General features: G+C 39.2%; 1 protein-coding gene across 14 annotated transcripts in view; it reads right to left on the reverse strand.

The window, feature by feature from the left end:
• SHANK1 (SH3 and multiple ankyrin repeat domains 1) overlaps positions 1-26,408 on the reverse strand; it is a 120,408-nt gene that overhangs the window by 23,017 nt on the left and 70,983 nt on the right. For all 14 annotated transcript variants that reach the window (XR_005558719.1, XR_005558718.1, XM_039360211.1 and 11 more), the window contains 5 exons: positions 24,127-24,293; positions 21,234-21,347; positions 17,010-17,085; positions 2,012-2,094; positions 1,325-1,449 (listed from right to left, as the gene is read on the reverse strand). Coding sequence is in view for 12 of the 14 variants with exons in the window: in XM_039360211.1 (XP_039216145.1) it covers positions 1,325-1,449; positions 2,012-2,094; positions 17,010-17,085; positions 21,234-21,347; positions 24,127-24,293 (565 nt within the window). In the remaining 2 variants the exon portion in view is untranslated. The remainder of the gene's footprint in view (positions 1-1,324; positions 1,450-2,011; positions 2,095-17,009; positions 17,086-21,233; positions 21,348-24,126; positions 24,294-26,408) is intronic.

A 26,408-nucleotide genomic window follows, 5' to 3' on the forward strand; every position in this document is an offset into this window, starting at 1 on the left:
TTTGCAACCTTTTCCCCTGATGTGCAATTAACTGATAGGATTAATTTTAAAAAACCACCAGCCACTACTTTTGGTTGAGGTTATCTTAAATAAGCTATAGGCTGATTCACAGAAGAAAAATCCATCAAAGAATGCTAATCATGGAAGTCTTCTGAAACTTCCATGTTACAGAGCAGTCTACCACTGGTACTATCTCCTAAGGGGAGAAGGACAAATGGCTGTATATTGTGAGAAAAGAAAGGGTTGGAAATAGACAGAATGAAATTCTATTGTCTGACCCAACAGAATTCTTCTTTATGATCAATTCTTGTTGGTGGGAGGATCATGCATGAGTGTGTAGGAAGGATATAATGAAAATCATGAATTTTCAGAATGCATTGATTAATTCATATCCCTCATGAAGCATTATAAACCTCCCCAAAACACACCTCATAGCAGCTACCATGCAAATGTATACTTTCAGAGAGGTAAACGGAAACCACAACAGGGAAGTAGCAACCAAAGAATAACAGGATTTTTTTTTTTAAATTTGGGATCCAATATAGTTGATCAAATAAGCACTGATGTATGTCCATGTATCTTTGTCACAATACTACTGTACTGAGAGCTGGAAAGCACCTGTACATTGCTCTTTTTTATATAGAGCAGCATTTCTTAACCTTAGGAACTCTAAGAAACATGGACTTCAGCTCCCAGAATTTCCCAGCCATCATATCTATATTTAGTCACATAGAAACAAATGCAGGTGTGTAACTTCATTTCTCTATACATTCACACAGCCATGCAAAGTCTGAGTGGCCAGGTGCAAATTTGAGAGAAGTTCAGGTAAGATTCTCATATGGTACCTCTTTCCCTGAGATGTTCCAAATGATTACAGTTCCCACACCTTCAAATATCACTTGATCAGTTATACCTTTCAACAGTAGTTGACCAATCCATCGAAGCTTAGCCAATCTCATTTTTTTTTTTTTCAAATATCCTGGCACTTTTTTCCCAGTGTGCTATTGCCTCATCCATTTTATATGAGAACCATCTGTTGTTTGGGGAATTATCTTTTGTTGTGAGATCCACATTTTGTTGTTTCTTCCAAATTCTGGGACAATTCCAAATGCTTTGTAAGCTTAACCAGAACAAACCTTTCTGCATTTTTTATGTACATCCATTCCAACTTATACACAGCATAAAACTGTATGACACTTCATACTGGCTAGCAACCATATTCTGACATTACCTTATTGAAAATTCGTAGATCATTTTCTAATAGTGCTAAGATATTGTATGAAGAAGTCCAAAGAGGAGTTTCAGCATTGTGCCAAACCATTACCTCTATGAGAAAATCACCCATGCGGAGACCAGCTCGCCAAGCCACACCTCCTTCATCCACTGATTCCAGGTACTGAAGAGCAGGAAAAGCAGGTGTGGGAGTGAACTCCTCAATTGGGGTCTGCGCTGTAAAGAGAGAGAGGTGTGAAAGGATGCATCTGGAAATGAGTCCTTAGGAAGCTGGGGAAGACTTACAGCCAATAAAAGTGCATGGATTTGGAACCTGGCTTTGGAATTCTGTCATACCAACCTTCTAGGAAATGGAATCAAATTTGTTTCAAGCATACAAATCAGTTTCTACTGCCTAAGAGCATAGGCACGACTCCTTTGTCCTTCATTTTGAGCATCCAACATTGAATTCCACATGTTATCTGGGAGAAAAGGAAAGGTTCTAGCCAACCACCAACTTGGACTTCTTTGTTAGAAAACCAAGTTCCATACAGTCACATTTTCCACCCATTTGTGTTGATCCCGATGCATTTGCTGATAGCTCCACAACATCTAGGGGAAAAGGACATGGTTCCAATGGGAACTATTTATTCTTTATTGGCTCTTCCTAGAGACATCCACAATTGCTGTAAGCTTTGTAGATTGGTGGGGAATCACTGTGGATGTCCATCTGCATAATCAGTCAAAACAGCCAGGGACAACCCTAATTTCCAAGGATGACCTTAACTCCCCCTCTCACCCTTAGCCCCTCTTAGCACAAAGCCAAATCCTTCGTTGTCCTTCTTCTGAAGCAGCACTGTCTTCTCTTTAATGATGTAATCACTGCGAAAGAAAAAAATGATAGGACAGGTTAGGAGTCATCTAGATGTTAAAGGGAACTCCCAATTCAGACTTGCTCATTGCATAAAGAATCAGAAGAGCCCTGTGTTACTCATATGTTGCCAACATAGAATCATTTGTGCAGGTAATTTGTAATGTACCACGTCTGCAAAATGTGCAGGCTCTAATTCTCTCTTCTTCCTCTTCCCTACACTGAGCCCTGACAGTGCAAACATAGCAGGTACCTGCTCTCTATAAAACAGTAGCATCGGTGAGCCAGAGCCAATGAAGACAGCACTGCTTTGGCCAGATTTCCAAAGACACTGCACAGAATTTTGGCTGCACTAAGCCCCACACTGCAAATGCAAATACTCTACTCGCTCATTACCCAGGGATGAAGCACTAGAAGGCGCAAAGGGTCTCCACAAAACAAGCTGCAAACATTATACCTCACTGCAAAATAGCTAGCATCATACAGGAGTATCTCTGTTACTGCCTACTTGAGACATACTGTACAAGATTTACAGATATAAGATTTAACAATACAGGTAATCCTCAACTTATGACCACAATTTCTGTTGTTAAGTGAGACACTTGTTAAGTGAATATTGTCACATTTTGCAACCTTTCTTGTCACAGTTGTTAAATGAATCACTGCAGTTGATAAGTTAGCAACCTAGTTGTTAAGTGAATCTGGTTTCCCAGTGACTTTGCTTGTCAGAAGTCACAAAAGGTGATCACATGACCTTGAGACACAGCAAGAGTCATAAATATGAATCAGTTGCCAAGAACCTGAATTTTGATCACATGATACTACAAAGGTCGTAACTTTGAAAAACAATCATGAGTCACTTTTTTCAATGCCGTTATAACTTTGAACTGAACTGTTGTAAGTCGAAGACTATCTGTACATATATAACAAATGACCATAATCTCCTACTGCAAATATATTTTGCATGAGACCTTACCACTAAAAGTAGTAGGATGGCTCATATAAAAATGGCAAGATAATGCATTTATAATGTGACATCACTTATAGAGGAAACCTAGTCTGCTGTTCCAGGAAACAACTGTAGAACATTGAATATAACTGTGTATATTCATGGTACTGCACTCCCTTTATTCTCAATTCTGAAGAAGCAATGCAATCAATTCAGGCTGCAGATATAGCTTTTACAAACATTGCACATCCCCTACTCTTTTACAGGGCTCCAAGCCTTCAAACAAAATGTGCATTGCTCCATGTGAAAGCATTAAGTACAGAAAAAAAAAGCTTAAAGTCACAGATGAACTCCACAGCACAGAACAAAAGTATCGTACTTAGTTGTCTCATTGCGTGATCAAAGCTGGTATTCTCCCAAACAAGAAAAAAATACTTCTCAGCACAGAACAGACTGACAGGAATTCAGACAACGGGCACAAGTTGTTTAAGTGCCAATTCTACAATTGGAGTGGTAATGATCCGCACTGCTAAATTTTTCAAGACATCAAATTTCCTTCCAAGTCCATGAAGTTTTCTTCTGCTAGTGTGAACTCCAGCTGCTAGTTATGTTATACATGCTATACTATTTTTCTTATAACAACTACGGTATATCTGACATCCCCTGTCAGCACGTCATCCACTGAAATCCCCTATGTTATATCAGCATGTAAAATAACTCATCAGTGTTTTTGCTTCTTCTTCTCCCCCCCCCCCTTTTTTTTTTTGTCCTGCCTGATGTTATCTAAATGAATAACATCAAGCACCTTACAGGCCATAGATAGGCTTGTGAATTACTCATACTATACTTTTTTCTGCTCATGTTTATTCATATTATTAATGCACTGTTTTTTCAAATTATTAAATTCTTTATATACAAAAATATGTAACAAAAGAATGGAAGGTAAGAAATTTTATAGGACAACAGATAAGACAAAGAGGTCAGAGAGGTAAAAACCAAATTGTGGATAAATAGGATTAACTGGAAAAGTAAGAAAAAGGAACTTCAAGCTGCCAAGTAATAGTTAAAGAAACAGGGCAATCTCTGTGAATTAAATAAATGTGATGAAAGTTAGAAAAGGCTTAAGGCTAAGTAGCAACTGAATTATATCTCAAGAGTGGTAAGATAACCAAAACCAGGAGATTAAATCACCAAATCTCTGATTTCTAAAAAAAATTACTCTTATGGAAGGTTTCTTTCACTCTACTAAGGCACTTTGATTGCGTGTATCACTAGGGTATCTTATTAATCTCTTTAATACATTACAGTAAATTGTATAAACTTAAATGATGGTCTCAAGACTTGGGTTGGTCAATAACTCTCCCTAAGATCCTACACTGAAGGACTGATTATTTTGGCCTATAATGGGAAGTAAGGTTAATTAAACAGAATTTCTCGACATTATGCGTAACAAACCCATACTCGCCAGACTGTATTTGCTTTGGTGGATCACAAGTTTGCAGTCAGCTTATAGAATATTCTCTTGAATCTGCATCAAAACATAGTATTGGGGCAAACAACAGATTAAAAAAGCTAATATATATGAGGTGAACATGAAATGGAAGGATGCAGACTTCCTAATTTATGCAGATATGTTCCTATGTCCTCCTTCTCAAATATATTTCACTTACAGAAATATTTCTAGAAAGGGTCTAACACTGTCTCACATAGGCAACAACTGTTGCAAAGAAATGAGATTTCCTGGACAGAGACCATTAATTGTAGTGAATACATATAACCCTAACTCTCCCAATCTGGCACCTCCAGAAATATTACATTATAACTCCCATAGTTTTCAACGGTACCAGGTTGATATGTACACCAACATACATAACTGCATAGCTCAGAAATGAATATATGATCTATCAAGCGCCTTAAAACCTTGCACAAATCCAGACTCATCCAATATTTACTAATGCTTAACACTCCCAAAATATTTCCAGAATTTAGAAAGAAACAAACGAGAACTCCAGCCTCTACTTCTATATGGGTTTCCATGAGATCTTTCTGGGAAATCTTTTGAGTCAGAAAGGATCTTTCTTACAGTGAAGATCAATTCTTTCGACTTATATAAAAATGCGAGGAAATAGCAAGTTCTGGTGATGTACGTGGAACATGGGTACCAAGGCAAGCTTTTTCCTTCTGCACCATAATCAATTTTATAATGGGGAATTTTAGGACTTTCTGGTGTCTCTAAACCATAATTCGTTGTATTCTCACTGCAAGCCTACTGGCTCATTGTTGCTGAGATCTAAAGCTCAGCAACCTCTGGAGAATCGCAGTTTTGAAGGAGGTGTATCGTGGAACTAGAGTACTTTTGCAAATAGATTGGTGAGTTTTTATTAAAAAGTCCTCTAGGCTGCATATATTTAAACACACCACTTCAGTATCCTGATGTAGCAAACTGCAACTGATAGACTAGCTTTCCATATGCAGTGAACCCTTGTTGAACAAGGCCTTAGAAACTCTCCATTCTCAAGAGTCCAATCTAAGATACAACCAGATGAGCTTCCTGCCACTGCAGTCTTCAACAATGCAGTCTAAATGTAAAAGGATCTGGAATCTCAACCTTCTAATTAAAATGGGAAAGTGCTATCTTCCATCATTAGGTGAACATTGTGAAAAAGTTGGTTTATGTATTCATAGAGTAACATGAATGTACTATAAATCTGAGCAGGTATGGATTGTGTCATATTCAAATGTCAATGCAAGCCTGCATTAAGTTGCATATTAAGTTATGTGGTGTTAGAGAAACATCAGATTTAAAATATACATGCATGAATCGGCACATAACATCTGACCAAATACAACAAAGCATCAAAAAGGTATCATCCAATTGTATATATACATAAGATACGTGTGTTTAAAATATTTTTTCATTATCACTAAGCACATCTTCAGGGGCCCACATAGAAAACAACATACACATAAAACTGTATAAAAGAACACATTAACATGACACCTTGCAGGATGATGTTGAAACTGGATGGAAATGTGCTGCCTTAATGTACACATATACACAATAAAAAAACCATATTTTAGTGCATGTATAGCATTTAGCACATCATGCTTTACAGGTTTGCTGTTCAAGCTTTTATGTCCCACTACAAAGGTTAAAACAAGCTATAATATAGAGAGTATGCAGAGAAAGATATAATGCATGAATATCAGAGAAGTACATGCATATTTTCATTTCTTGTCCATAATGCCTCAGAATGTTAAATAGTTTAGACAACAGCATAAATCAACAGCAAACCTGCATACAGCGAATGGTACCCATGCATGCCCAGTTGCAGATACACACCCACAGAGATACACATACACAAAGCCTTCACAGGAATATATGGATTCATGGCCACACCACGGCAAACACCCAGAATCGATTATTGGATTGCTTTCCGGCTTCCTAAGTCTTCATGCACAAAGCACACCTCCATATAGACACCATGCCAGCCATTCCCACACGTTTTTAAGCATCCTCTACAGAAGCAAAAATTCTAAGCAACTGAAAACACCCAACAATCCTGATCCATATGCAGAGCTGCATCTGTACATGCAAGCATTCTAACTGACGCACACCCTGAATACACGGACTCTTTTCCAGAAGAGGCATATTAATACCCCCACAGTATGAACGCGCGCTCACATACCTAACATCTCTGGCAGGCACCTTCAATCCATCACACACCGCCAGCATCTCTCCTGCACCCCCACCCCGCGGGTCCCACTCGTTATCCATCCATCCGGGCGGGCACGCGCAGGTTGAATGGCCGGATGCATAGAGTAGGTTGGGGGAGGGGGAGCGCTCTGCGTGGAGGGCGCGAGCTGGGAGCCGAGCCGGCAGCTGCGCTGGATGGCTGACTGAAAGGCTGCATGAATGGCGGGCAGGCGCGCGGGCGTGAATGGGCTGCGGAGGGCGGGCGCGAGGCGAAGGAATGAATGGGGCGCAGGCGAGGGGCCCGCGAAGCGTGAATGGCAATCGTCTTGGAAAGGAAAGGGGGAGGAAACATTCGCCGCTACGGCCGTCGCGCGAGCCCGGGCCCCACGGCCGGGTACTTGCCGATCGGCGTGCTCCTCTGGGTCCTTCTACCGTACCTGTAGATGTACCAGACGCTCCGGCGCCGGGGCCCCAAGGCCGGCCAGCTTGACGAGAGGGCCGGCTGTTGCTGCTGGTTCCCACCGCCGTCGTAGCGGGCCATGGTTCTGGTACCGCCGCCGATATTAGGCTCCCAGCCGCTGCTGCGGGGCCCAGCCACATTCTAGGGGCGCGCGGTGGAATGGGGAGGCGGGCGGGGGGCGCAACAGCGGCAGTAGCAGCGGCGGCGGGAGGGCTGCACCATACTCACATCATGGCACCGCGGGAAAGAGGAAGATGAGACAACAACGGAGAAGAATAGGCGACAGACAGGCCAACCGGCCGGCCTTGTTCATTGGCAGCAGAAACCTAGTCCAACGCCGCCGCTGGAGCGAGCGGGAGAGCGCACGCCGACCAGCCGGCACGCTTGCTTAACCCCTTGCGCACACGAGCACCCGGCGACGCCACGGCACTGCAGGAAGCAGGCGGGCAGGCCAGCCAGATCATGGGCCAGCCAGCAAAACTCTGGGCTGTGAGAAGGGGCTGTGACTTCCTCGGAGCACGTGCAGAGCACTTCGTTCGGAATAGTCGCACGTGCACAGCCCAACTCTTGTTCCACAGTACTAACTTGCAGGCAAGAATTGATTCCACCATAAATTTCCACTTTTGCGAGAGGTTAAAAAAAAAAGAACCCAAGTGCAGTCATCCTCTCTTACATTCAGGTATGCACTAAGCTAGGTAGATGTTCCTAGAACAAAAGAAGTTTTGTTTCCTGGTCAGTTTGATGGTATTTCACTACAAAGATGGAATAGGATAGACAGATGAAGTAATTCAGGTGACACAGAATTGATAGATCTATTTTCTGTATCTGCATCCCTTGTGCAATAAAATTATTTATTCTGGGTTCTAAACATGCTGAACTATACTGTCCCCAGTTTGTTCAACCAGTGAGGGCAAAAGCTGCCCAGGTTCAACACATTTGGTTGGGGAAACTGCTTCAGCTAAGGTTGCAACTACCTCCCCTGCTGTGGATTTCTCAGAAGCATCTACTGGGCAGATGCGAAGCCAGAATGCTAATCTACCTTTTCCAGTCTAATTCAGCAGAGATCAACCAATCATATGCCTCCAACAAAACTGCTCCTGGCAAAGAAAGAGTTTAAGAATCTTTTACTGTATCTAAATTCTCCTTTGGATCACTGTCAGCTGGGTAACAATTTCCATTTCCAGCCTGCATTCGTAAGCTTTCATCCAGAACTCCCCAACCTTGACCTTGCCAAGCATCTGAGTTCAAATAAAATCAAATGCGACCACCTGCTGAGGTCCTTCTGTCTAAATTCTGTGGGAAAAGAAATCTTGCTCCCAACTCTGGAAAGCTTACATCACACCAAAAGAGAGTTTCTTATAAAGGCTCTTTTTATGAACAGGAACTGTGGTTGTCTGACTTCTGTTAAGAGACCTAAATCTAGTCTAGCAGTCAAGGCTCTTTCCTGTGAAGCAACTGTGCCAATTCTGGCAGCAGATTTATCCAGATGGATAGCTAGCATCTTGTACTACTGACTGAAAGACATTGTGGATGTATTTCATCTTTTCCTTCTTAATCGTTTTTTTTTTCCTGGTAAGAGAAAAGTCAAAGAGGGTTATAAATGAAAGTGCTGTCATCCAGACACCTTATAAAATTTTGTTAATGGGGCAGAGTGATAAAAGTCTAGTCTTCCTTGGAGCTAAGGGAGTTAGTATCAAAATCTCTAATGAATGCAGTAAAAGCCAGCTTGTGAACGTTCTTATTCCACTTTACTATTTTCAGAATAAAGTCTGATAGTTGCTTAGCATTATCTGGAAATATTGGATCTTGTTGCACTTATTATACCTTGACAGATTCTATGGTAGATGTTTTCTGCAAACATCATGGTACATAGATCAGGACTGACACTGCCCTTACTTCTGAGCAACTGGCTTATAATTATGTTGCCAACATGGTGCTATAGCCTAGCTCTACGTCTTTGATTTCAGAAGTTGATAGCAGGTTTGTGGAATGAGATTTATCTCCAAGCACAAAGGCGTATTAAATTGTTAACCTGAGTTGCAGTTCTATGTAGATATATTTGGGAGAAAGTTACTCTGAAATTAGTCGGATTTATGAACCATCCCTATTAGTAGGATCCTTACTTTCCTTAATCATATATGATTTTCCTATTCTCAAAGAATAATCTTCATATACAATTACATATACATACAAATATGTAATTCTTGCTTCTGGAAAGATATGTCTATGTACATTATTCATACGTATAAGCAGACAGGTTCCTAAAATAATTTTTGCTCATCTGAATGGATTTTCTTCTGGAAACCTTCATGCAAGGTTGTTGTTTTTTTAAAAGGAGCAGCATTTTTGGCAAAGTCACAATGCTAACCTAGGTACATAGGGGCTGGAATGAGGAAAACATTAAATGCTTGGTGAGCTGATAATTTAAACTCCCTTGTATGGTTAAAAAAAGTAATCTATACATTTTGATTCAAAGTTCTTGATTTGCAGTTAGAGAACAAAATGAGAAAAGATACCTTCAGAATATACTACATCAGTGATGGCGAACCTTTTAGAGACCGAGTGCCCAAACTGCAACCCAAAACCCACTTATTTATCGCAAAGTGCCAGGGCTGCATCAGCATTGTGGTGCCCTCAGGGTGGGGGCACTGGGTGAGCGTGGCTGCAGTGGTCACAGCAGACTGTATGAGCGGCCCGGGGCCAGGGCAGTGGGGGCCAGTCCCTCGCCATCTAACGCTGCTTGCTCGCTCACTTCCTGCCCTGTCACTTCCAAACGCCAGGTGTTCGCTACTCTGATGAACTCTGCTAGGGCAACGGCATGTGTGCCCACAGAGAGGGCTCTGAGTGCTGCCTCTGGCACGCATGTCATAGGTTCACCATCACTGTATTACATTCTCGGAGAAACAGAAAAGGTAGTCCAGGTACCCTTGTCCTAAATGCAAGCATTTCAAATCAAACCTCTCTAAAATGCTTTATACAGATGTTTTAGAAGCAGCTATGCTGCAGATCTGATAAACTAAGACAGTTTTCCCCAGAATTGGGTTCTGAGAGCTGAAGCTAACTAAATGCATTGGCTTGGAGAAAGCTGCACTAGAGATATTTCCCAGAGGTCTTGTGCAATTTCTTTAGAAGAATGTACATTTTTATAAATCTGTGAGGAAATATACTTTATCATTTCTAGAATACTGGAAGCATAAATGTTGCATGCTGTAATGGATGAGCACATGAAATGTTATGTAATATATTCACACAGTAATGTGTACAAAATCTTGTATGGGGACACATATATAGACACAGTGAAGTCACAGAAAGAGCTGATACATTCATTAGCAAAGATGATTTATCATTCAGGTTAAACATAAACTGCACATTTCATACAAATGGAGATAATGAAGCTCTAATAATTAAAAAGAAAAAAAAACTTTGGAGAGGGGACTTATTGTGCCTAATAATAGAGTCAGCATTGGCTTAATACTTCCTTCTCTGGACAATTTTCTATAGGAACTATGAACTACACATGCACACCACCCCAACTGTTTTTCCTCTGCAGCGTTTCAGGTAAGTATTTATTCTCACATTTATTCTCTAGAGCTTATCTCTAAACAGTAGCAGCCAGCTAGAAACATTCCAGGAAGAGAACAAATGAAAGCAAATATGTGTATTGGTTAAAATCCTGGAGTAGGAAGGGACAAAGGTTCAAGTCTCCTCTCAACCTCAGATGCTCCTGAGATGACCCTGGGCCGGTCACTGTCTCTCAGCTTAGTCTGCTTTACAGGGCTACTGTTGTGTGAAAACTGGAGGTGTGACCAGCTATATATATCACCTTCAGCTGCTACAATATATGCCAGACTATAAATCTAACTCATAAAAGTGAATTGAAACCTTCATCTGACATACTACAGAGGTGGAGAAACAACTGCTGTGTTTCAATACTATTTTGCAACTGAACTGATACATGGGACAAAAAAAAGTGCATTATATTTGCATTCATCATACTCACGTAATGCTCAATAATCTTGTATTCTGAAGAATTAATGCACACTCTTTAATCATATAAGATGCACAAGCTGTCAAAAATGCTCATTCTCCTCTTATCCCCTTTCTCTCACACAAGCAACTTTCCTGAGTTCCTGATTTGCCCTTATTACATTTTTAGTTCAATTCTTCTCATTTCCAGATTACTATAATATCCTCCCCTAACATGCAAGACCCCCCTCCCCTTCCTTCCAATTTTGTTCACACTGATTACAGGCTAAGATAAGAACACTTAAGAAAAATTAGTCAGTACTGTTGAAGGGGGAAGGAAATATCTCCCACTACTTCGCCCCTTCTCCAAAGCACTTACTGCATTCCTCTCCCCCCCCCACTCTTGCATTTTTCCCTCCCCACTGGCTTCAAACCCTGCCCACTCACCCAGCCTCCTCTGGCCCCATGGTGCTGCCCAAATGGCTCAAGTGGCTGCTGGCCCCCTGGTATGTTCCATCTTCACTGTTTGGCTGAGGGCAAAGGTTGTTGCCTTGGAAAGTTCTGGGATCACTTGGCCCTGGTAGGTAACCCCATAGGCAGCAATCATGCAAGCCCCGTGTTGAAAAGCTGTAGGGATGTGCTTGCGTAGCATGTGCAGACCCCGAAGCATCGCAACTGAGAGCTCTGGCTGAAGTGATCCTGCTTTCAGACTGAAAGCCAACTGAGTCTGGGACATACTTCCTGCTTGCAGAGCTCAAGGACATTTGCCAAAAGGATTGAATGCAGCACAGCCAAATTGGAGCATCAGACACTTAGTGGCTCGGAATAACTGAGTTCACTAGGGAGCAAGAGCAGAACAGAAGGACCCAGCAGGACAGGAAGGGCGGGAATGTGGTGGTGGAGTCCAAACTGAACTGTGGAAGACTGTGAATTGAAACTGAGAGTCACAGTTGGGAATCAAAGGCTGTTAAGAGGGAAAAGAAGCTGCTGGTGATGGAAAACGGTAACCAGAACATGTTTCTAACAGCATGTGGTCACAAAGGAGAATGCTAGTGACAATAGGGTAGGTGGCGTTAGCCCCAGAGTTTCATAGTCAAGTATGAAATGTGGGATAGAGACGGGAACCTTTTGGAGGCTGAAGCCTGCTAGGAAGAGAATTGGGTGATAGATGATGCAAAGTGGGCAGGATTTCTTGAGACAGACAGATGTGGGGATGGTGGGGAATTGGAGAAAATGTTCATTTGTTTTAATTACTGTATTTACCCAAAATATTTAGTCACTTGGCTGTTTCAAAACTTGTTTGGGTTAAAGTGACATATAAATTACATAGGAAATAAATTACAGTAAATGAGTAGAAGGAAGACAGGGTTTCTCCCATTCAGTTACCTCTGAAGTGGGAAAAATCATTTTGTATTTGGAGAAGTGAGGCACTTAAAGGGAGCAGACTAGAAAATGCATATGAAGGCCATGGTTTTGGACGGTGGAGACAGCACATATCACATCGGTACTTATGTGTATGTTTGTATGATTTGTGTGTATAAGAGGTCTATTAATGGTGTGAGAGACTGTTTTATATACAATTTAATCAGTAGTTATTAACCCCAATTAATATTAATTTATCATGTGGGAATGTGGCTTTTGACCAGTGTTTATCCATATATACACTTGCATATAGAAATATGCCCCATTACACCCAAACATATACTGTTACTCATCTTGTTTTACTCTTTTATAATGTTTGGGAATCACAAATCCTTCTTGATTCACTGCAGAATTATGCTGTATTGCAGACAGAATTAGATCATTTGCCTTCCTCTGGTCAGCACGTAGGGGCCCAGAATAAGGGAAAGAACACAAAATGCTGATTTCCCCTAAGATACTAATTTTATTTAAATACGTAAAAAAAATTCTTGATACCTAAGCTGCTAATGTAGTTTGCATAACTTTTTAAAAAGAGTACTAAATCTTGGGTAGATGCCTCCGTGTATTTGAAGATAAACTATACTTTGCACAAAAAGTTATAATAGTCCTTGGAGGATTGTTATTGAGTGAGAATAGCATAAAGCTTTTTTTTTAATTTGTTCCCCCATACCGGCGCAAGATGCATGCTTGTCCATGTAAGTACAAGATTCCTTGTAAAAAAAGCTGTATGGCCACTTAAACCGGTTAAAGTTTGTCCGATAAATAAAGATTTGGCTACAGGGAACTTGTGTAATCAGAGTCTGCATTCAACTTCAACCTTCTCCAGAAATTCTGGCTCTGCTGCTTGGCTCTTTTTATTTGTGCATTGGCATAAGGTCTATAAACTTAGATTGGAGTGTTTCTACAGGACTTTTAGTTTTAGGGTAACTGAATCCTATAACAACCTTTTCAAGTAGGAGGGACAGTAAAATTAGCATTGTTTGCCCTAGAGCAGGCAGCATAATTAGCATCTGATCTATGCTGTGGAACTAGCTTCAAGCTTAAAGGAGACTTTTGTGTTTAGAACTGCCATTCCTATGTCTCTTAATGAAGTGGGACCAGGTACTTGATATCCTGCAATTTCAACCTGCATCACTGTAAGGTGTTGTTGTAACGAATTTAGATTGTCTGCATGGGAGGCAGGGAGAAAAGCAATTATTATTATCAAGGGTCCCTTTCCAGAATTCTTGAACCCTTGCAGTTATCTGGGAGTGCCCATCACTGGTCCCATCCCTGCTATATGTACAAAGAAACAGCATTATCGAACATGGTGGAACAAGTTGTATGACTCCAGCTTGCGGGTATGCAGAATCACTTTTCTAAGTATTGTGTTTCAAATCTAGTATCTTCCACATGTGTTGGGAATTCTGAGAGTTATAATCCCAGCACACTGGAAAGACATGAAATGGGGGAAAGCTATTTCTTTCTTTCTTTCTTTCTTAATCAATTAATTGAATTGAGTTTGTTGATTGGTGTCAAGGTAGAGGGCAGAGGAAAAGAGCCTAGTCTTTTATGGGTCAGAGAGGGTCCATCCCAAAATGCTTTCTGTTAACATCCCACCTATGGATTTAACTTAGTAACAGCATCTGATTCACTGAGTCAACATCTTAAGCATCCCTGGATGCCCTAAAACACCTGATATAGCATTGTTCCTGGGACATTTGAAATAAGAAGCTGCCGAGTCAGCAGCTTAGACAGGAGGTATTAGCCCAGAAGTACTGATGCCGGTCTGTTTTTTTTTGTTGTTGTTGTTGTTGTTGTTGTTGTTGTTGTTGTTGTCCTTTGGAGTTTGAAAAGGAGAAAGACTCTAAAGCCAGATTTTTTGAGCTGCCTGAAAACAAAGTGACATTGTCTTTGCTTAGGAAAGTGAGCAGGGATTGGAATGGGATAGTGGTGGTCTACAATATACAAAATTATTAAAAGGAATCTTTTCCCTTCCTCTTAGTTTTTTTCCTTTTTGCCTTTCTACTGGTTTCTAAGGTGAGAGGTCGACCTGGGAAATATCAAAATCTTGTCAGAGTGGCAGAACAATTACCAAACCCAACATGCAGGCTATCAGGATGCTGAAGATGGAATTGGAGGCCCACACTCAAGTGTTGAGCCAGTCTATTCTTCTTTAATTCTGAAGCTTCTTGTGAGACTAATCAAGATACAAATAAAGCACTTTCTAAATTACAAATGCTGTGTCAACGATTCACATAATTCAATCTGGAAGTAGTGGGTGCTCTTGTAATTAGTCTAATAACAGAAATAAAAAACTGTCTGCCTCCTCCACATGTAAGTGAAAACAGAGCAGATATTATTTTGCTAGTCTTCTGTGCAGCAGAAAAAGTGACCTTTTGAGTGTTCTGAGAAATACACGGAGAAATAGGACCATTCTTCCATGGCAGTTACTAAAACTTTTTCTGAGTTATCAGCTGTGATCCTAATAGATGGGCCAAAAAAAGAAATGGGAATGGTTAAGATAAGAGCTGAATTTATAATTGCTTCATATGCATTTACTAATTAAAATAATGCCTATAACTCTCACATCACATTAAAAACACATCTGAATAGCAATTTGGGATCTGGAGGCCACATTTAGACCAGAAGAGACAGGAAAAACTCAAGATGGTAACTATGAATGTGCAATTCAAACCTGGACTCTTTTTTACATATACAGGTATCACATGTACGCTATATCGCTCTGCAGTGACATTATGAATACATACAGTGTAACGTGTGCCCTGGTTCCCATGTTTTGAGTAATCATTTAACTATCACATCAGCTGCCAGCTAATTTAGTTCCTTTGATAAGCTACTGAGGAAACTAGTCCAGTTACCAACAAGATTTCTACTATTAGCAATAGCTAGTCTTTAGTAAATGTAAACCCATGTCTGCTTAGCTATAAAATTTAGCATGTGAATAACTGACAGCATTTACTTTCATTCTAACTTATTTCACAGAGTTTTGGGAAGGGTGAAAAAGTGAGCATCTATGTGTGAAGAGCTCTGTTGCTTTCACCACTTTAGGAGAAATGGGAAAGGGAAACTGGACCTTGATTATTGTTCAGAAATGTTATTTAGTTTTAGTCATTCTTCATTATAGCATAAGATGTTTTAAGGAAAGGGAGCTGAAAGGGAAAAAAAAAACCCTTCTCAGGAAATCAAAAGAAAAAGCCTCACTTTCCCATAGGCTCTATATCATATGGTAAGGTGAATTGTTCTACATTATACCAACATTAAACTCATAATGTTTTAAGATTCTAACACAAGACTACCATTTTGCAGCAATAGCTAACCCACTAGTACTTAGGCTTTGAAAGAGATAATCAGTCACTGGTTATCATACATATTTATCTTTTTTAAATCTTACTCATAATTCAATTTATGATGCTTTCAAAGATTTAATATAATCATCAGACTAGAAAGGACCTGAACTATCCTGTGCAGTCCTATTTCACCACTATATATTTTCTCTATCCACCCCCCCTTCCCATGTTCACACAATTCATACCATCAGAGCAAACTACTGTAGATACATCACAGTACTACTCATGCAAACAGATCATGTGAGATGACTCATGCCAATGACCAGACTATATTCTGCAGGAGTACATGTAAGTAGTATAAGACCAGTTTCTCTTCATCCCTAAATATGGTCATTTTTTCAAGCATAAATCAAATCCTCCTGACAGAGAAATCCTATGCAAATGTATTAAGCAGACTCCTACTTTGCTCGGTGGGGCATTCTGACAAGAAATGGGTGTAGGTTTGCAAACTTGAACATTTTATAGAAATGCATCAACTCCATGGAATATCCTGATTCAACCTGTGGTTGTTTCAGATTTACTGAATTACTAAATACACAAACAAACAAACAGTAATTCTTGAGCCACTAGACCAAACTTGATCGCATCATGTGACGTATCATGATGTTTTTTGCCTTTGAGGGCTGGGGTGGGCGTAGCCACCAGTTTGAACCCTGTACTAGACCTTCTAGAATAAAAATCACATGGTAGTCTTAAAAATGCATTGGATAATGAGAACTGAAGTCCAACATATTTAGAAGACATCAGAGCAAGGAAAATACATTAGAAGGAGTCTGAAGTTCAATACAAAAGAACTGATGAGATCTGGATATGTATACAATGGCATCATAAGGAAATAAACCCTTATGATCTCAATATGCCATACCAGCACTCTTCAACCTGGCTCTCTTAAGAGATGTTGGTATTACAACAGCTAGAATTCATCAGCCAGCTTTCTGAAAGTTATAGAGTTATATAGAGAATGTCAAGGTGGGGGAGCTGTCGCTATTAACATTTATATTCTTTTGCATAGCTGCATATCTACACATTTGCACTCTGCATATCCTCCTAGAGGGTCTAACTTTTGTGGATCATTCACTCACCTAGGGGCATCAAAGCTGTCATAGGAACCAACTGTGTAGTGTCTGAAGAGTCGTTTGGCTTTATCGCTGCGGCTCTCTGCAAAGCAAAGTGGAGAGAAGATGGGATTAGAGCAGAGGGGCATATGAAACCAAGGTAGCATTTTCTCTGGGTTCAGGACACTTTTCCTCCAGTAGCTGCTCAGTGGCAGCACAGATTTAGGGCAGCTAATGGTGGCAGAGTGAAGAAAGATGTCCATGGAAAAAGGTCATGTTAAAGAAAAAGAATAAAAGGAAATCAAATGCATACTTTCCAGCTTTCCTATAAACCGCTGCTTTTTTCTCCTAATAGTTATACAGTATTAGTTACCAGCATACATCTATATTTTGTAAGACATCATGGATGATTAGTATTAATGATAATGCATACTTGAATTTAGGCCAAAGATGGCTCATTTGAGCCAGTTCTTTTCTTGGGCTTTGCTAATTTTTAGTTTCCTGCTAAAGTAGAAAATATGAGAAAACCAGTATATAACTTCCAATAGACTTAATATAATTTAATCCCTCCAGATCCTCGGATATTAGTTCATACCCTTTACATCAAAAGTTAGCATGCTATGGTGTGGTCACTCCTCAAACAATTAACTGTGGACTTTGACAACAAAATCTTGTCCATTCTTGTCCAAGTTCTCACTAATAGCTATTATTTATGATGAAAGTGTGTCTGTGCTTGAAAAATGGAAGATTAAATTCCCCATGTCTCTCTTTAGTCCAGCAAAGAAAATATACTCTCCAAATATAGTTCAGCAAGATATACTCCAAAAGGAAGACAAAAAGGGACACTGATCTATTTATGCACATCTTGAGATAATGGCTATGCATTTAAAGAGAAATCATTTTAAATTACTCAAGATATAGTATGTTTAATTATATGCAGAAGACCACTCTTCTAGTTTTAAGTTAGCCTTCCCTGGTCCTTTTTTAAGATTTTTTTTAAAATCCCACCTTTATTTTATTTTTATAACTCAAGGTGGTGAACATACCTAATTTTTCTTTCTTCTACTATTTCCCTCACAATAGCCCTGTGAGCTCAGCTGGCTGAGAAAATAATTGGGCTAAAGTTACCTAGTGGCTTTCCATTCTAAGGCGGGACAAGAAACTCTAGCATAAACACTGTTCCTATTGACCAAGGATACTGGGAGTTGAAATGCAACACATCTGGAGGATACATGGCCACAGCAATCTATAAAAAGTAATCATGCAAAACTTTAAAGTCCCTAATTCTTGTCTTGCCTTCAGTTTCTTGACCTTTTAACTAGTCTCTGAGTGAGCACATCTCAAAATAGGGCAGGAATGGGAAACCTGTAACTTTCCATATATTTCTATACAACAGGTTCCTTCACCAATAAAGTCTGGATGGTTTGCTGAAAATTATGATTCATGACATTTGAAGGGTCACAATTTCTCAATTTAGGAGAGAGAGTTTTTTTCATATAAATCGCTCTCCCCTCCTACTATCAGTAATGCTTAACATGCATCTGTCTGAAATTCTCCAGCTATAAAACTGTATTCTTTCTATAACGAACCTTAAGGCACAATCTTTGTATAGATTGCCACTTCACACACTGCAGCTGGTGCAGCTCAAGTGTTAAGTGTAATCACATATTGGATAAATACTATGTATTTAGTATAATATCTTTTTATGATTTTAAGTATTCTCACCAGATCTAGGCTGTGAAAATTCTAAAAATATCATTGTCTGGATTTCAACAAAATCCCATGACTGGGGCACAACAACTACATAATAAAACATTTTGTCTGGAAAGTTTTATATGAGAAGATGTGAAACAACAAACTGAGAAATATTTCAGTAGTATGAAATATTATGCATTGGGAGCTCATATGGGTTGTATGTGTTCTTATTTTTATTTGTAAAATGTTCCTGTGCATATGACTGGCAGAAACAATATTGTGTTGTACTACAACAAGTAAGACAGCATTCTTCAAGAAGAATGTATCACTGCAAAGGACTGCAACTGAAACTAATTTTTGTTCCTGTTTTCTTTCTTTTCATCAAGCTGCTATTGTGGGAAAAAAAGAAATGTTGGTCCTATTAGGAACTGCTCATGTCAAACAACTCCTTTTATTTATTTATTACAAAACCCAGCATTTTGAAAGAGAATCTATAGTTGAAAGATAAATAGATCTGAGCAAAACTACATTTTGCATATATGTATTTCACTATATTGTAATCTACCCATATGTTTTTCAGATATCTGTGAGATATGTAACATCATGAGTCCTGAAGGCTTTGGAGGGAATTAAATACCAATGTAATATTTCTGATTGGGGATTAGTTAATGTCAATTTAAAGTGATGAGGGGAGGGGAGGAGAGAAATAAAAAAAACTTAACAAAAAAAAAACACTACCAGCATGCTGCCTGGAGAATTCTGGGAGCTGAGGTTCACACATCCTGAAGTTGCTGTGGTTGAAAAATACTAATTTAGCACCTTACAATGAAGGCTGCTTTGCCATTTCTCCCTCCCCTCTCTTTTTTTATGATTACAATAAAGTAATGGGAGTATTCCCAAAGGTGTTTTTTTTCATGAGGCAACCATGACCTGAATGATTGAGACTCTCCATAGACATTAATGGGAATATTCTGGAACATTTTTCTCACATAATACCTCCGTGAAAGGCAGCTCCATTTTGATGTGCTTTATTTGCAGAGATATAAACCTATTTTATATCATAGCTGCCCCATTTTCCCCCAGCATTGCCATGGAAGTAAACTATGTCAGGCGTTTTCAAACTTCTCCTGGACTTGGAAACTACTGAAAACAATGGCCAGAATCTCTGATCAAGAACCAAAGAAAACAACATAATTGAATAAACTTTTTTTAAAAATCTCTGCAGTAATCCTCAAATTCTCATGGAACCCTGGAGTTCTGTGGAACACAGTTTGAAACCATCCACAAAATGCTTACAGGGGTGGCAGAATAGCTCCAGAGTGGCTATGAGTGCAAAAAAAAAAAAAAAAAAAAAGGGGGGGGGAGACAAGGCTTCCTTCTTCATGAGTGTTAAATGTAATCATAATCCAAGAAATTTCTAAGAATTCTGTTAATCTACCTTCTCAAAATGATGGCAGTGTGTGTCCACGTCATAGGTAAGAAAGTAGTGGCAAAGTGGTCTTTTGCTCAGATAAATAGTGAAAGTTCCAATAAGCTATTTATGTCCTTTTCTATGTTACTCCATTCTATTACCTTTCCCTGCCAAGCACAGCTTTTAAAAAAAATTAAATAAAATCAATAGTCAGTGCTCACCAGACTTGCTTAATTTTTTCTTCTTAAATTTTTTTTTTTTTTAAAGACTTCTTATATGCTTGCAAACTATTTTCCCCTATCCTGTTGTTACCTACTCTTGGTCCATGAGTGGTGTATTGTTCTGGCTATACAAAGGTTCAATCTTGGAAAAAAAAAAAAAACCTGAACTTGTTATTAATGTCTACTAAAAGTGCCCTTGAAATGATATGAAACTATTTAACATCATATTGTTTTCTGATTAGTAATGGGACAAAACTTTACCCCATTTCATGAAAAAGGATACATTTTTTCACTGAATAAAGTATTCAGAAACAGCAGAAAGTGACTTGTCATGGTTGTGTGTGTGTGTATGTGTGTGTGTGTGTACACAAACAAGGGAATAGTTCAGGGTGCTGACCATCACCTCTAAAGTCCTACCTAGCTTGACTTTGCTGAGGCCACATACTCCAAGTAGAACCTGCCCATTCAAAACACTGGCCGTACAAGAAGATCGTGGAGAGTCCTCATTCCTTGCAGGGTGTAAGGGATTCAGAGGCAGGCATTCCCTGTGGAAGGCCCCTTCCTATAAGGCATCCTCCCATCAGACATGAGAAATAAACCTCCTCTCTTAATATTCGTGAAGGTTTTTTTAAAGGGTTTTTTTCAACAGGGAGTGAGGTGAAAGTAGATAGAGGTATCTGAGTTTGGGATGAATATTTGTTGTCTGATGTTGCATAGTAGATGTTGCATTATGACTGTTAATGCTTTAATTGCTGATTGCTTTTATTTTTGTTGCTTTTATTTTTGACATATTGATACATTTTGATTATGTGGACGGTACTGCAACCGATTTCTATCTTCTAAATCTAACTTAAGAGTCAGATGCTTGAAGCGGCATAAAAGCACTTGTAACAAATAAATAAAGGCATGATCTGGAATACCTACCTTGCTTCCCTTCCTGGAACTTGTTGGGTACTTCCTCCACGCAGTCTGAGGGGAACCAGCCTACACGACCCTTTACCTGCCCCTCCCAGAAGCCGCCTTCCCCAACACTCAGCACTGCAAAGGAGATAGGCATGGTTAGGGGCATAAAGAAACTAGGTATTGTATGAGGGTAGACCAGCGGTTTGTCATTTCCCTATAGCCAGTTTGGTGCAAGAGCCAAGCCCAAATCTACACTAGCAACATCTATCATCCTTAGGTAATCCACAGTCTTTTGGCCTAGATTTCCCTAGAAGATTGTTATGTGCAGAATAACCAACTGAGTTTAATTTGCTGCTTTTTTATTTTTTTAAGCATGGACTATTTTTGAAGCCTACACTAAAATCATGCCTTGAGATTCCCAGATTCCAGCATTTTCTGTTGAACAACAATTTGACTACCCGTTGAATCTTACTTACCTGTTGATATAAGGATACAGTCCCCACCATACCTTAGAAAACCAGTGGGCCAAGGACCCATTAGCTCTGTTCTCCAAGGAAAGGAAATTACTGATGAACTCAGCAGATATGGCTGAGGGGTGGGAAGAGGATAGCATTGCTGCTCTTAAATTCTGCACCTGAGCCCCAGAATTGTATTGAAACAGAGTGCTTTAAATGAAATTGGCTCTTTTTCCTATTTGCCTTTTCAGATACTGCAGACATCCATCATCTTCCGCTTATATTTTTAATTTTGTTCTACAAAATAGCATAGGGGATTTGCAATAGTTTGCACCCACGGGAGGGAAGGAGGAGGAGGAAAGGTTAACTGCAATGGAAGCCTCCTGGTATTAAACTCACCCATATATGGCCAGTGCCATAGTTGTGCTGCTTCTAAATCTTTGTTTATATCTCCCTCAACTGTAAATAAATCAGATAACAAAGAAAGGAATATCTAATGGCATGAAAGTCCCACCAACTATACCTGTTGAGATTCTTCCTTCTGTATATTAAAACTGCAGGAAGCCTTTGGTCTTCTGCATCTGATCACCACTTTATTCTACTCTACATGAAAACCTGGAATCAGGCCTCTTATCTTAGAATGTGTGGTATCCCGCCGCTCCAGTAATTTCATAGATTATCTGCATAACCATCAATTTAGGGAAGAGCCAAGAGCACCAAGTAGCTCTTAGCTAAACAAGAGATCAATTTGGATATTTGTAAAGGCAATCTGGCAGCTACTAAGCAGAGAGCAGGAAAAAGAAAAGGACTGAGAAAGATAAATAAATTTGGTTCCTGTAATATCCATTCTGCGATTTGACCCTACTGTTATTGTCATGTCAGCTTTTATATCTGAAGCAATGTAATCATTCACAGAATATATATATATATATTCCATTCCTTATTTAGAGCAGCAGTAGATTTCTGGCTTGTAAAATCTACTGTATTTTTAAATTTTAACCTCAGATTTAGTGAACCTTACTGCAAGAGACACAATCTTAAAATGAAAGAATTCTGAGTGTAGATATTCAACCTGAACACAAATAAAAATGGAACATGGTTTTTCGGGGGTAGGGCGGGAATAGTACCATGCACAAGAAGTGCAACAAATACTATAAGCAATATATAGGTTTTTAAAAGAAACGATATAAACTGAGGGTATGACTTGCTTTTCTCTCAGAGTGCTACGTCAGAGTGCTACATACTTTCAAAGAATCAGTTAAGTCAGAACTGGGGTCTATTAGGCATTATTTAAGAATCTCTTTCATTGAACATCACAATCTCTGCGAGTGAAAACGCTGCTTTTAGTTTTTTTACCTCCAACATTAAAGGATAAAAAGAACCATGCCATTATTTTACCAGCCAAAATCTCAAAATTCAATCTCTGTATCTCCATCTAAGTGATCAAGATTATGCAAAAGCCCTCTGGCCTAAGGCCCTAGAGATCTGTTTCCAATTAGTTTAGAAAGTTCTGGGTTAAGAGGACAAATAATATGAATTTGGATAACACAACTTCTGATCTTTCATTAGAATAATGTAGATTATCTTTTCGACATCAAACACTTGCTCATTTTACAAAATTCTAATCCTGCTACTATTCTCTAGGCACAGATACACACAAAGAAAAAGGCCATGAACCACTCACATGTAGCTGGCTGATTACACACCAAGACATTGTAGACACCAACAAGAAACCATGTACACAAACACAAGCCAAGCCTCACAAATAGCCTGGCTTTTAAGCTGAGCTGAACACAAGGTTCTCAAAACATGAAGTAGGAAGTAGCCCCCCCCCCAATTTAGAGAGGTCTAAAGTCCATCCTATCACCTCCATTTATATGTGTATATCTATCACTCTTTGTTTCCATGTTCTGTTAAGAATTAATATGGTTTTCCTTACTTGGGTGGGATGAATTGTATGCATATTTATCAAAAAACATATGGAGCAACTTCTGTTTTTTTAATGTCCTAACTTTTCCCACTTTTCTCTCCATTAAGTCTTCACCTGACCTTCCCTTAGCAGAACATTTATAGATGGTGAAAATCAATAAGGCTTGAAGGATTCAAAAGAACTGAAAGGGATGGATTAAAGATTCTTTCCTGCTGCCCTTCTCCGCACTTTAAAGAAAGTGAAGGAGATTTTGAGAGGTCAAGTCAAAGTGTCCTGGACACAGGAATCTTGCCCAGACATCTTCCACCAGGTGATTCTCAGGAATCAGGTCTCCTATTTTTTTTTAAAAAAAGGGTCTTTCTTGGAGAGGACCAATTTTCTTACTCCTTCAGTTCAAGAAGGCTCACTACAACAGAGTTTGAGAACCTCTGTGCTAAGCCGAATGATTTCTCCCAAAGAAGCTGAACAATACTGTAGACTCATGAAGAATCCCTGGACAATCCAAGGGCGTGCACAAAGATCAACATACCCTTGATCTTCTCGCCCTTGCTGATGGAGAGCTCACCCTCACCCTGGGCCTGGTAGGGTTTCACAGCCATGAATGTGCGGCCAGGCACAGCCGAATAAAGTTTCCGCTTCACACCTCGACTACTCAGTGTACTGCTTCCAGCAGATTCTTTCTGATAGCCACTGGAACTGCCATGAGATGGAAGGAAAAAGAGGCCAAGATAAAAACAAGTACAATACAATGAATTACTTTGGACTCCTCTTCACTTTTACATGAGAAACTATATTTTTTAACTTATTCTATTATTTTTCTAGTAGTTCTGTTATAGGTAAACTATAAGTTAGATTAAAAAGATGCAATTTTCATCTTTGCCTTAGTTTGAAATAAGTGCATGCTGAGTATCAGAAATGGGATTATAGTCTCTTTCCATGACATCTGCTGGGAAGTTAAAAATGCACGGTAGTGGTTGCAGCAGCACAATGAACCCTTTGCATATATATATGACGATGATGGTGTTCTGCCGTTGCAGATGCCTATGCATTTTCCTCCTGATGAACAATATCAATATCAATATTACTTAGACTTATATACTGTCCATAGTGATTTACAGCACTCTCTGGCCAGTTTACAACGTCAGCATATTTCCCCCAACAATCTGGGTCCTCATTTTACTGACCTGGAAGGATGCAACGTTGAGTCAACCTTGAGCTTTGCCAGGATCGAATTCCAGGCGATGGGCAGAGTTTGCCTGCAATACTGTATTCTAATCACTGTGCCACCAGGGTGAGTTCTGCCACCTAGGTTCCTTTAAATGTTGCTGCACTACAACTCCCAATAGACTTAGTCAACTTAGGCAGTGGTGAAAGATGTTAGAAATATAGTTCAGCAACATCATGAGTTCCAGGTTACTGTTATGTAACCTGGAATTTCATTTTTCTTTTTTGTATTTTTTTTTTATTTTATTAAAAAAAGTTAAAATATAAAACTCCAAAAGATAAATAAAAACAAACAAAATACACAGCAAACAAGACATTAAAAATGATAAAAAAGACGAAGTTAAAAGTTTCAGAACCCTCTTTTAACAAACTATTGTTGTAATCAGCTCATGGGAAATTTTCCATGGCATCTTATTTTCCCAAATCATCCCAAAAGTTAACATTAATTCATTCTCAATGAAATATCCATGTTTGTTTTTTAATTCCATCTCTTATCAATTGTTGTCTGATTAAATATAATAAAGTCAATCTCCAAAATAGGTTAATCTTCCCAACCCAGATAAAATTGGTTCCCAATTATGTGTGATAAATCCATTCCCCCATCTCTTTGATCCTCCTACATTATTACTTTTACTGTGAAATTTTAATAGTTGATGTATGATCGTAAATCCCCAGGTACTCTTAGCAAAGGCAACTCAAATAATCAAATAAATAAATAACAAATATAAATAAATTTTAGCTCAAGATGCTCTCTCTATTAAGAATCCAGAATCTTGGCTCCATGATAATTCTTTAATCTTTCTCTTGCCATACAACCTCTGATTATTTTTTTTTTATGTCACAACTTTTCCAAAACAGCAAATCACACTTCACCTTAGAGCAGTGTTTCCCAAACTTGACAATTTTAAGGCATGAGGACTTCAACTCCCAGAATTCCACAGCCAGTAATGCTGGCTGTGGAATTCTGGGAGTTGAAGTCCACATGCCTTAAAATTGTCAAGTTTGGGAAATACTGCCTTAGAGAATCTTTAGATTCTGTGGGCCTAACTTTCTTCAGACCCAAGTCTTTAAGTCATGTGCTGGGCTACCACTCTAAAAACTAGATGAAGAGAGCCTAAAAAAAGCAGCTGGACCCAGAACTAAAAATAATTCTAATTTCATTTCATTTCAATTCAATTAAGTTGAACATACAGATTCCCTTTTACTTAATAATTTCTTCCATTTGCTACATCAGAATTAACAATTTAGACCTCCTAGGGTGTTCAGGTGGAATATTTTGGTCTTAATTCCCTTCCAAAAACAAAAAACCAAGAGCAGGTATTACCACTGGGGAAAGGCTTCAGGAAAAACATCAGGCCTTCCTCAACAAAATAAGCAGGAAGAAATTCAACAGTTTAACCCATTTTGAAGTAAATAATTACATGAAGTGGGGGCAGGCAAATATTTTACAGAAAGAGAACATACTTTTTTTTTAAAGCTATCTTACTTAAAAGTTTGAGATTTATGTTTTGTTATGTTTTAGATTTTTGGGGTGTGTGTGAGCTTTTAAGGTAGTGAAGTCACAAAAAGTTAGGTTGGAATTTAACT

This window comes from Crotalus tigris, unplaced genomic scaffold, assembly GCF_016545835.1.
Source record: "Crotalus tigris isolate CLP2741 ecotype Arizona unplaced genomic scaffold, ASM1654583v1 scf7180000019161.1078591, whole genome shotgun sequence".
Lineage (NCBI taxonomy): Eukaryota > Metazoa > Chordata > Lepidosauria > Squamata > Viperidae > Crotalus > Crotalus tigris.